Source organism: Tiliqua scincoides, chromosome 1 (assembly GCF_035046505.1).
Source record: "Tiliqua scincoides isolate rTilSci1 chromosome 1, rTilSci1.hap2, whole genome shotgun sequence".
Taxonomy (NCBI): Eukaryota; Metazoa; Chordata; class Lepidosauria; order Squamata; family Scincidae; genus Tiliqua; species Tiliqua scincoides.
Genome location: NC_089821.1, coordinates 121,798,132 through 121,810,206, shown reverse-complemented (window position 1 = coordinate 121,810,206; position 12,075 = coordinate 121,798,132). Strand labels below are relative to the sequence as shown.

The 12,075-nt window shown below is 47.1% G+C and overlaps 1 protein-coding gene across 1 annotated transcript in view; it reads right to left on the bottom strand.

The window, feature by feature from the left end:
* The window catches only part of LOC136659085 (aldehyde oxidase 3-like), a 69,251-nt gene that overhangs the window by 53,717 nt on the left and 3,459 nt on the right, over window positions 1-12,075 (bottom strand). Inside the window, exons 3-8 of the mRNA XM_066636145.1 lie at window positions 7,681-7,777; window positions 5,526-5,634; window positions 4,609-4,735; window positions 3,151-3,212; window positions 2,107-2,223; window positions 578-658 (exon numbers count right to left, since the gene is read on the bottom strand). Coding sequence (XP_066492242.1) covers window positions 578-658; window positions 2,107-2,223; window positions 3,151-3,212; window positions 4,609-4,735; window positions 5,526-5,634; window positions 7,681-7,777 — 593 coding nt within the window. The remainder of the gene's footprint in view (window positions 1-577; window positions 659-2,106; window positions 2,224-3,150; window positions 3,213-4,608; window positions 4,736-5,525; window positions 5,635-7,680; window positions 7,778-12,075) is intronic.

The following is a 12,075-nucleotide window of genomic DNA, read 5'->3' as shown; positions in this document are numbered from 1 at the left end:
AGAGTGCGATCCTCTCTTGCTCTGGAACAGGCAAGCCAGGAGGCTTGTGCTGTATCCAGCGTGACATAGGGCTCCACAATGGCTCAGCAGAAGGTAAGGGGAAACTCTTCCCCTAACCCCCAGGTAAGCCACTGTAACCCTTATGGGTCTCCTTGGATTTGCGCCACCTCCTCAGGTGGCACAAGTCGGAAGAGAGTGGAGCAACTTGAAGCCGTTCTGCACTGCTCAGGGAATGGGGTTGGGATCCGGCATAACTATCAGGTCCCAGGCCTGCCTCCTGCTCCCCACCCACCCACCCTCACCCCACCCCAAAATGCCTCCCTCCCTTCTTCTCCCTGCCTCCTCCCCACCCACCCCAGAGTCTGCCGTCGGCTCAGCTCGGACAATGCAAGGCTCACCCTGCAAGCCACCACAGAGGCTGGATGAAGCCTCCATGTGCCAGCACACCTCTGTGCGCTTGCGTGGCTTGCTCTAGAGGAGATGCAAACGTAACTTATGACACATTTGCAACCTCTAATTAGGATTGCGCTGCACAGAACCCATCACAGTAAGCACAGGTAACTGGTTTCATTCCTACCATTAGTTCAGGAGGAAATATATAATCTTGGGTTGGGTCCTTGGGCTGGAATTCTTCTGGCTTGCATAGACCTGAACACATCTATGGGAAAAGAAATTCATGTTTAATACTCTGGGAAGCGGAAAAGTAGCATCTGTATTCCAAAAAGAACCCATGGATGCACCATTATCCATCCAGATATCTAGATGTATGCACAGGCAACTCCCCTAGAGATGTGGAATATTTCCTTCCTTCAGGCAGTTGCAGTTTTCAGATAATATGTACTTTTAGTTTTTTGTCACATGCAGCTTATTCTTTGGAAGGGCCCAGCAGTATCTGTACCATGGAGTCAGTTCACAGAGCACTTGTAGCCTATGGCTGCTGTAGTTGCCATTAAGCTTGTACTGATATGCAGATACCATAAACTTCCAGAACTACATCTGTTGCTCATATATACTAAATTCAGCATGTAACAGTATCTTTTCCAAGGACATGCCTAAAAATGTTCTGGATGGACAGCCCAATCATACTGAAGGTGAGTGTGAATGCAGTGGCCACTGTGGCAGCACTGGGTGTTGTAAAGTGCTGTAGTGCTTTTAAACATCAGAGATTAAGTTGCACCAGTGGGAGTGCCTGTGCCATACTGTGGGCACCACATTCTGCCCAACCATACCAAGAGAGGTAAGTGCTGTGCTGGGAGATGGAGGAGCAGGGGAAGAGCAGATCTGGGAGAAAGATCGAGCCAGGGAAGGGGGTAGGTAAGTGGGACGGGGGATAGGCGAGGAGGAGGTGTTCCAGGGAGGAGGAAGGCAGGCGGAGGGTGGAGAGAGGGCAAAAGGTGGAGAGAGGGTGGGAGGAGGTGTGACGTGGAGGCGGGGAGAGGGCAGGCAGGAGGTGTGCTGGGCGGAGGGAGTGGGGAGGGAGGGAGGAGGTTCCGGTGTAGCTCTGCTCCACCCGATCCTGTCTGTTCGTGTGGGGCTCGGCGCCCTACACAAATGCTTTTACCTTACCACCAACCTTTTGGTTGGCAGTAAATTGAGTAGCCCCATTGCGGGAGGGTTACCCAATGGGAGAAGGGAACAAAAGTCCCCTTCTTCTGGGCTGCCGCCCGCACTGTTTTCAGTGCCGCCGAAGCTGTGCGCTACGGGAGCTTAGGATTGGGCTGGCCACCTACCAAATATGCCCTGCGGGATACAGAGGATACCATGTTGGTGCCACCACTCCATTACTGGGGAATTAAATAGGTTTGAGCGGTAAGTATATTAGATGAGCCGAGTGTAACTGAAGGCAGCTGTAGATCAATTCATTTCTCTCAGCATGTAGCAGCATTCCACCAGACAGGAGCAATGACAGTGCCAGATTGCTGGGGCCTTGGGGCAAAGCCCTGCACCAGGCTTCCAGAGTGCCCTCCCCACTTGCCCCATGATGCTGCATTGGGCACTGCCACTAGTCCTGAGGGCTCATGGTCAACGCTATCAGGTCACTGGCACTTGCAAAAGGTTACAAATAGTCATTCATTAGAGATACGGAATGACAGAGGAGTAGCTCACCCGGTTTCCCTTCTTAGAACACAATGATGGCTCTTCCTTTTTGCCTTCTTTCTCCTCCTCATCTTCTCCTCCTTTATCCAAGCAACATTTCCCACTGCCTGCCAGCGGACAGCATTCCTAAAATAAGTAATGCAATGCTGTGGTTGCCGCTTCAAAGAAATGTGTTGGGGTTTTCAAAAGTACATTAGCCTACTCTCTCTCTCTCTCTCTCATCATCAAAACTTTATTCAGGCTGAAGAGTTTTTCATGAAAGACTTGAACAGTCCTCATTGCAAAGTGATACATCAGAAGAAAATACAAAGAGCAAAACCTCACATGATCAGACAAATCGATCACCCTATACACTAACACAGGGTAAGACAATCATATGCAGTTTATAATGCTAACTTTCTATTCATTGTCTAAACTACAGTGATTGTTTATTCAGCTTCTACACAGGCTTCTATCAGAGGAACAGGTATACAAAACATTTTGCAAGCAAACAATGCCCATGCTCTCTGTTCAACCAAGACTGTGTAGCTTGGGTATGGAGAAAACTGTTATGCCAGGGATCACTGTCCCTCCTTTTAGTCTCAAGAGAAGATGAAGACTGGACACAGCCAGATGCAGTGCTCCCGTAGTGATAAGTATGGGGAGCTATATCTAGATCAGCTGGATTCTGGTTGCCATCTGTGTTTCAAACTATGCACTTGAGGTCCAGATACTCAGAAAATGCCAGGATCAAAGCATTCAACATGCAACAGAATGCCTGATGTATCCAGAAGTCCAGATTTCATGCATAGTGAGGTTTTTCACTGAGCACCATATTTTTCCCCACAAAATTCTACTTTACATGATGGGGCAAAATATTGCTTTTTAAGGCAAAATGAGCACAGGTGCAACCATTTTCTATCACTGTATCACATTTCCATTTCTATTTTCAGATACACTCTACCCTTAGGGATGGGTGATTATCATATTTGCAAATGTGATCCTGTTTGCACATTATCCAACTCATGAACACCTGAGAAAGTTACTAGTGATGCACTTATTTATGTATCTTACCGGAGAGAAAGCACTGAAGCTGTCAATTATAGGCCTGTACCCCGTGCAACGGCACAGATTACCTGCAAGAAGTGATCAAATACAGAAAGAATATGGAGATAATCATTTAAAGTACCATTTTCTAAATTATCTGAACTGGACTATCGAATCTTGGAATGAATGGTCCTAAAATTTAGATGTTTCAAACTCAAGTAGCACAGTCTTGAACACTGTGTTCAATGGGACATATTCCCAAAGCAAGAATGCATACAGTTCTCTCTCTCTCTCTCTCTCTCTCTCTCTCTCTCAGAAACACAATCTGAACCCTTCGCAGGGAAGCAGATGCTTCACTCCCCTTCCCTCCCCAGGGTTGTCTGAGCCTCCCAGACAGCGCATGTCTGAGAGAGAGAGAGAGAGAGAGAGAGAGAGAGAGAGAGAGAGAGAGAGAGAGAGAGAGAACATTCTTCATTTCAATTTGCCCAAACTTGTGGGCAGCCCTTTTACCAAACTTTGTTTAAAATTTGGCATTCTTGTATGTATTTAAAAACCTTCTTACTTTTAAAAAAGTTTGTGGTCTAATTTTTAGTTTTTGTTGCTTATACAACAACATAAATGAACAAGAATATACAAAAGTAAAGAAGTAACATAGGAGTGGCCATCACATCCATTTCTGTTCCTTATTTCTTTCACAGCGAGAGACGATGGAATTGCAAGCAGGTTCATCCAAGGCCAGTGCTTGCCCACTGCATCTGCAAACTCCAAAGCAATCTCCCATTCAATGCATACACACCAAGGAGAGTCTTAGGGCCCAACCCTGAACAGTGACGCCATCTTACCGCAGGTGCGTAGTGTCACAAACGTGCTATAAGGCACATTTGCAGCCCTCGGTGCCGGTCCAGCATTGGTGCTAGCTCAGCATAGGCCAGCGCTGAGCTAGTACTGGCGGAGCACTGCTGCTCTGGGGCTCCATGGTTACCTAAACCGCCAGGAGGCAGAGAGGTAGGTGGGGGCGTAGGGGAGGCAGAGAGGAGGCATTCCAGGGTGGGGGAAGGTGGAGGAAGGGTAGGGAGGAGATGTGCCGGGGGAGGGAGCGGAGAAGGAGGGAGGCGGGACCAGAGGAGCTCTGCTTCTTTGCATCCAGAGCCTCCATGTCAGGCCACGGGCCCGACACAGAGGCTCTTGATTCTATGGCAGCCCAAGGGTGCCCTGGGCGGCTGCCCTGTTGCGCACAGTATGCCATGGCAGCCATTATGGTGCAGTTCTGGCACAATGGGCAGCTCAGCATTGGGCTGTCCGGCTCCTAGGTTCCTGAAAAGCGACAGCTACCAGATAATGCAAACCACAGGGCCATAAAAGAGTTGAAGATGACTGAAAAAACATGCAAGAAACTCTTCTCACAGCTAGGCTCCACCCATTCCTTGTACAGTATATACCACTGCTACGGAGTTCTAAGAAAAATTTTGGAGAAAGTCAGCCTACCATCCAGAGCTGCCAATATCTGCTCCATGGTGGGTTCAGGGTGATTCCTGAGCAGCGAATACATAGACATCACCATTCCAGGAGTGCAGAAGCCACACTGGGAGCCATGGCACTTTGCAAGCCTTTGCTGGAACAACAACAGGCATGACTCTTGAAACATCTAAAATGTGGGTCCATTCAGAAACGTTATCTTCTGGTTTGGGCCTATCTTGGGCCTATCTTGTTTATAAGACCCAAATCAGAGGCTGTGTAAATGTGCATGTGAAGCTCAGTTTTGCTTCCCATAGGACTCAATATATTTTTCTTATCGGCTTGGAGGGAAGGTTCTTCTGAAATGTTTTTTGGGGCCTGCATTCATCAGTTCAGGACCATTTTGGTGGCACTGCATTCCTCTTGGCCTGTCCTTCAAAGTGGACGAAGGCACGGTCACCTACTTGCAAGTATCCATGCATGTGTGGCTCAGTTTCATGTTCCATAGGGCTCAATACATTTTCCTATCAGCTTGTCAGTTTCAGTTTCAGGACCCACCAACAATCAGGTTGCAACGCATAGTTTGGGGAACAGTGGTATAGACTAGAGAATGGTGAACTTTAATGTTTGTCTTTTTTCCTGGCATATTTGGTAATGGCTCCTACTGAACACTGCTGCTGAATTGTGCTAAATCTGGGGCATAATTTAACATGTCAAAAGGTACACTTGCAGAAGCCTTTGGCGCATGTCACATGATTCCTATGTACCACTTTTATTTTTCTGATCCCGATCCTGGGAATTTTGGCAGCAACTTGCCGTGCAGAAATTAAACAGGAGCAGCTTTTCCCATCATTTCATATAAAGCTTCACCAACTACTTGAGTCCCTTCGGGGAGAAAGGCGGGGTAAAAAGGCCCAGGTGGTCATTCCATAGCCTTTTAGTCTCACCTGAATGGGATTCAGCTTGGTTTTCGTGCTTCCCACTCCTTCCACGGTGGTTACTGCAGCACCATACAATGAGCACAATGGAAGCAGACAGGAGTTGGCTGGATAATGCCTTTGAAAGGTAAAGGAGAATTCGGATTCCAGTGTATGATGTTTGCCAAAGTCAACTTCATAAGAACATAAGAACAGCCCCACTGGATCAGGCCATAGGCCCATCTAGTCCAGCTTCCTTATCTCACAGCGGCCCACCAAATGCCCCAGGGAGTACACCAGATAACAAGAGACCTCATCCTGGTGCCCTACCTTGCATTGGCATTCTGACATAGCCCATTTCTAAAATCAGGAGGTTGCGCGTACACATCATGGCTTGTAGCCCGTAATGGATTTTTCCTCCAGAAACTTGTCCAATCCCCTTTTAAAGGCGTCTAGGTTAGACGCCAGCACCACATCCTGTGGCAAGGAGTTCCACAGACCGACCACACGCTGAGTAAAGAAATATTTTCTTTTGTCTGTCCTAACCCGCCCAACACTCAATTTTAGTGGATGTCCCCTGGTTCTGGTATTATGTGAGAGTGTAAAGAGCATCTCCCTATCCACTCTGTCCATCCCCTGCATAATTTTGTATGTCTCAGTCATGTTCCCCCTCAGGCGTCTCTTTTCTAGGCTGAAGAGGCCCAAACGCCGTAGCCTTTCCTCATAAGGAAGGTGCTCCAGCCCCGTAATCATCTTAGTCGCTCTCTTTTGCACCTTTTCCATTTCCACTGTCTTTTTGAGATGCGGCGACCAGAACTGGACACAATACTCCAGGTGTGGCCTTACCATAGATTTGTACAACGGCATTATAATACTAGCCGTTTTGTTCTCAATACCCTTCCTAATGATCCCAAGCATAGAATTGGCCTTCTTCACTGTTGCCGCACATTGGGTCGACGCTTTCATTGACCTGTCCACCACCACCCCAAGATCTCTCTCCTGATCTGTCACAGACAGCTCAGAACCCATCAGCCTATATCTAAAGTTTTGACTTTTTGCCCCAATGTGCATGACTTTACAGTTACTGACACTGAAGCGCATGATGCATCTTCATGATGGAACTTCAGCTCCGCATGCATGCCCTTAGAGTCAACCCAATCTAATAGAGAGTACAGGATGTGCCCTTAGCTACCAGAATGTAAGAGATACTAACTGCTCTTGAAAACCCACCAAGAAGAACACAGTTGTCACCCCCCCACCACTGACCAGCACCTTGGGTCTGGGCCCAGACAGGCAAGTGCAGGCCGTCACCCACAATTTTCCAAATAGAAGCCCTATATCAGTTAAGGATTGGAGGAAACAGCTACAATCAGGAAAAGCATTGAGGAGAGTTCAAACTGGCCCTCACACATAGAGGCAACATGATAGGCAGAAGGAACATTTTGTCTAGGGCAGCAATACACCTTCGGCCAATCGATGCTTGGAAAAGAAACCTGGAATTCATACAGCCCCCCTCCCCATTACTTCATAACCACAGAGGCTCCCACTCCCTCAAGGTCTTGCCCTCATCACCCACAATTTCCAACACTCTGTAAGAAGTTCAGTGCTATTGTCAAATTTGAAATGGCTCAAAACTGAGGAAAAGAACATCCAAAGAGTGAGCAGGCCATTTTGCTCACTCTTTGAGAGAGAATTAGTAGCACTTACCCACCAAACGACAATTCTCAGGATACTTTGGGTGAAAGTGGCATCAGCTAACACAGTGTTTCTCAACCAGTGGTACAGGTACCACTAGTGGTACTTGAGGTGGTGTCTGGTGGCACTTGTGGGATCCCGGGACCCCTGCCACCTGAAAGCGAGACCAGGAACGCAACACAACAAACAGAGGTAAGAGGCTTGTCTTGGTGGGCAGAGCTCCAAAGGTGCTTTTCCATGCTCAAAAAGCCCTTCTGTCCACCCTGAGCCTCTTATTGGTGTTTGTCTTGTTGCATCTTGCCTCCCAACCCAGAAGTTACTGGCGATGATGACATCACCAGTGACTTCTGGTGATACTTCAGATAGGTGGACCATATGAAGTGGTACGGCAGACAAATGCTGAGAGACACTGAGCTAACACATATAAAACTGAAGTGAAGATAGTCTACTAGGTATGCCCAATATCTTTCCCTTTCTTTCTTAAGGATACCGTATCTCCTTGGTATCTGGGTTGTATGTAGAGATCATCACAGTGCAGGCTCCACAGCCTCCTATTCCACAGCCGTATTTAGTTCCTGTAAGGCGGACTCATGCAACATAGTTAAGGAAAACAAACAATACCTCTTGTTGAATATTTTAAAAAAATTCAGAAATCCTTTGTATCATTTTTTCCCCACTGAGAGGGAAAAACAAGAAAAGAGGAAAATAAAGCTAAGGCTTGTTACTAAGGGCCCAATCCTATCCAATTTTCCAGTGCTGGTCAGACAGGGTGGCCTTTGACCCCAGACTGTAACCCCAGGTAAAGGCTACAATAGTCACAGAAGCAAGAGTCATAGACTAAAAGAGAGCCATAGAGACCAAGGCTGCTTAGCTCAGTAAAAGACCAAAAGCCTTGCCTCTTGCCTTTGCAAAAAGGGGCCTCAATGCGTTTATGCTAGAGGAATGCAGTAAAGATAACGGTACTGTCACGGGTTGAACCTCGGCCTGATTGGTAATTTACTGGCTGCACAGTATCAGGCCTGAAGCCTTGGCCAAACCAGGAGTGCACAGCATCCTGGGAGCTTCATGCTGATGCAATATCTGGTGATATTGCATCAGGTGATCTCGTGTGTGTGTGTGTGTGTGTGTGTGGCAGCAGCTGCACAGTCAGCATGACTGTGCAGTAATGTCTAATGCAGTGATTGGCTGCAAGAAATATAAATGTCCAGCAGAGGCAGGCAAATGTGTGGGAGAAGCAGAGCATTGTGAGCCGGAGGCTACGTTAGTTGGAGAGTGGATCATGTACCGTTTGTACTAGTTGGACTTGTAAATATTATCTGTACGTAAGTAAAGGAGGAGTGTGGAGGAGAACTTCTGCCTCTGAGTCTTCCTTGTCGACGGGGGTGTTTGTGGTTCGGCCGTGAGGCAAAGAAACATCGAGCAGCTGTGCAAAGCAACCGCACCGGCAAGAGAAGCGCCTGAAATGATGTGTTATGCTAGACGTGCCAAGAGGTGCCTTATCACTTATTATGAGTTATGTTGGTCTCTACCTGTCTTTGGAAATTTTGTAATTTTCCAGGCTTTAAAGGCAAACCCCACCTTTGATGCAAATTGTAACCTATCAAGTGCTTTCCCACCTCTTTGGCAAAATGTAACCAATCAAATAGACAAATCTCTAGACAAAGAAAGCAAAAAAGTATAAAAGGTGCACTCCACAAAAGTTGGGTGTGCCTATTTACTTCGGACATGAGTCCCAGTAGGTACCCATTACATGTAATTGAATAAAGAAGCCTGCAAACTTTCACTCCTGATTCCGAGCGTTATTGTTTCCTTCAACCTTGCAACACTGGTGCAGCCATGCCAGCAGGGCCTGCATTGCATCCTATTGTCAGTGGTGTTGCTACGGGGGTGCGGGGGGTGTGGGCTGCACCAGGTGATGCGCAAGGGGGAGTGACGTGCATACTGGGGGATGACGTGTTAAAATTGTGGTTTTTAGGAACAAGCCTGTCATGCCATATACCATTGGATGTGAAATTTCCAGCGGAATGCAATGCAAAAAAGCAGAGTAAAATAACTCCTTACCTTCAAAAGTTATGGCCAAAAAACTGGAAAGAAAAAAATGCATGAAGCCCTATGGAAGGTGAAACCGAACCATATTGTGCGTTTACTCGTGAGTAGGTATACTTGACTTAGTCCAGTGGTTCTCACTAAGTTCTTGGGTGGGCAGGAGGGGGGAGGCAGCAGGGGCAGGGGAAGGCAGTGGCACTAAAGCGGAAGTGGAGCGCGATCACTCTGCATCTACTTTCACTGCTGCGGGGATCCCTGCTGCAGGTTGCGCCGGGCTCCCCACACCCCTGGGAGGCTGCAGGGGCTTGGGTATATGTACCTAAACCCCTGCAGCCTCCCTGAGCGGTGTGATCCTGGGGATCATGCCGCTGCCTCCTCCCTACCTCCAGGTTGCCCCCGCTCCTTAAAGGGGCAGGGGCCATGGCCTGCAGGCTGGGGCGTCGTGTCACTATACCCACCACCTGGGGTGTTGCCCCGCCCTTGCATGGGGTGACATGCAGGCCTCCCGTACCAGGTGACACGAATCCAGGTGGTGGGCGTAGTGATGTACCATCGCCACTGGTTTTTTGGCTGTACCTTTTGATAGAACACAGATATTTCAATGTGATTTGTTTCATTGCATTCTGCATGAAATTACACATTGATTGATATGTAACATGATAGTATTATTCCTCCAAACTCTGATTTTAGTGATCTTGAAAACTTGTAGAGTCACACGCACACCCACCCCCCCCATGTCAACTTACTAACACCTTATTGCAGCAGTTCTCAAACGTTTAGCACCAGGACCCACTTTTTAGAATGACAATCTGTCCAGGACCCATTGGAAGTGATGTCATGGCCAGAAGTGACATCATCAAGCAAATTAAAATAAATAATATAAATAATTAAATTAAAATAAAATAAGTAATTAAATAAGGGGGAGCCGGTCCTGTTCCAGCAAGTGAAATTCCTCTGTAGTCTGCCTGCAATAACACCCCCACCCAAAAAGAATCAGTGAGATTTCCAGCCCTCCCCAGTGCCCAGTTTAAAGTTCTTCTATTTCAAGCATATCAAGATAAAGACCCACCTGGCTTTACAAGTGCAAAATAGAAAACATTCACCTTACCGGCTCAAACCTCTGTCTTATTCTTTCGGGGTGGGGGGGCTGCTTTCTGGAGCATTTGTTGAGCTCCATTTCCAACGGATCCAGACCATTCTGGTGGCCTCACATTCCCCTTTGCCTGGCCTGATCGCAAGCCAAGGCACACCTGCCTACTCACAAGTAAACAACCGTGTAGCTTAGTTTCGCTTTCCATAGGGCTCAATACATTCTCAGCTGGGAGGAAGGGACCTCTTTCTCGGGTGTTGTTTTTTGGCTGCATTCATTGGATAAGGACCATTCTGGTGTCGTTGGAATCCTCTCAGCTTGCCCTTTCCGACGGACTAAGGCAAGTCCGCCTACTCACTAGTAAACATGCGATATGGCTCGGTTTCACTTTCCATAGGGCTCCGTGCATTTTTCGGTTTCCGGTTTTTTCACCATAACTTTTGATGGAAAGGAGATATTTCACTCTGGTTTTTTGTACAGCATTCCGCTGGGAATTCTGCATCCAACGGTATGGCATGATGGGTTTATGCCTAAAAACTGTGATTTTAGTGCGTCATTCCCCTAATTAATTATTAATTATTAACAGTATTTATATACCGCTTTTCAACTAAAAGTTCACAAAGAAAAATCAAATAACTAAATGGCTCCCTGTCCCAAAAGGGCTCACAATCTAAAAAGATGCAAATGAATACCAGCAGACAGCCACTAGAACAGACAGTGCTGGGGTGAGGTGGGCCAGTTACTCTCCCCCTGCTAGTGTTTATCCCCTAGTGCATGTCAAACCCCAGTGTGCGTCACCCGGTGCGGCCCGCACCCCCACACCCTCTAGTGACGACACTGGCCCCAGACTCAAGTGTTTGCCCGAGTATTTGACATGCATGACTCAAAAGCTGCAGTATGTGAAAATGAAAGAATTTCATATGCTTCTCCTGTGTTATCCTGCCTCAATCCCGTTCTCTCCTTTCTGTTGTCTGTTCCTAGTTTGCAAGCCTCTTGGGGCATGTAAAGCACCGTGTACACTAATAGAACCATAAATAATAATGATAGTAGTAATTAAAGAATAATAAAAAAAATTAATAGGCTGGTTCAGTTTATCAGATCATCCTGAAGCTACTGACTTGATCTGTAAACAGTTTTGGTTAAGTGTGGGCCCAATCCTATTCAGTTTTGCAGCACTGATGCAGCCATACCACTGATGCAGCATCCTGCTGTGGGGGAGGAAGTCACAGAGGCCTCCTCAAAGCAAGGGAACATTTGTTCCCTTACCATGGGGCTGCATTGCAGCTGCATCAGCTCTGGAAAGTTGGATAGGATTGGGCCCTGAATTAGGTCCCACACAGTGCAATCCTGTTCGTATTCAGTCAGAAGGAAGACTTACTGATTTCAATTGCATTTACTCCCTAGTAAATTAGCATAGGATTGCAATCATAAAACCCAAAAATCCAAGATATAAATTAGGAAGACAAGATAAACACTCCAATCCTATCTAATCCCACCAATGTGGCCATGCCACCGGAGTACACTCTGCATCCTGCAGGGGGAAGAGTACTGGAGGTCTTCTCTGGTTAAGGAAACTTTTGAACACTGCCCAAACAGGTCTACGCAGACCTGCTCCAGTGATTTTGCTGATGCAAGTCTGAGTGAACGTAGGAAGGAAAATCAAGACTGGGAAGGGGTATAGGATATAGGTGGAGCCGCGGCTGCTGATACTACTCCTTCATGGTTTCAGTATACTCTTCTCCATCCCCT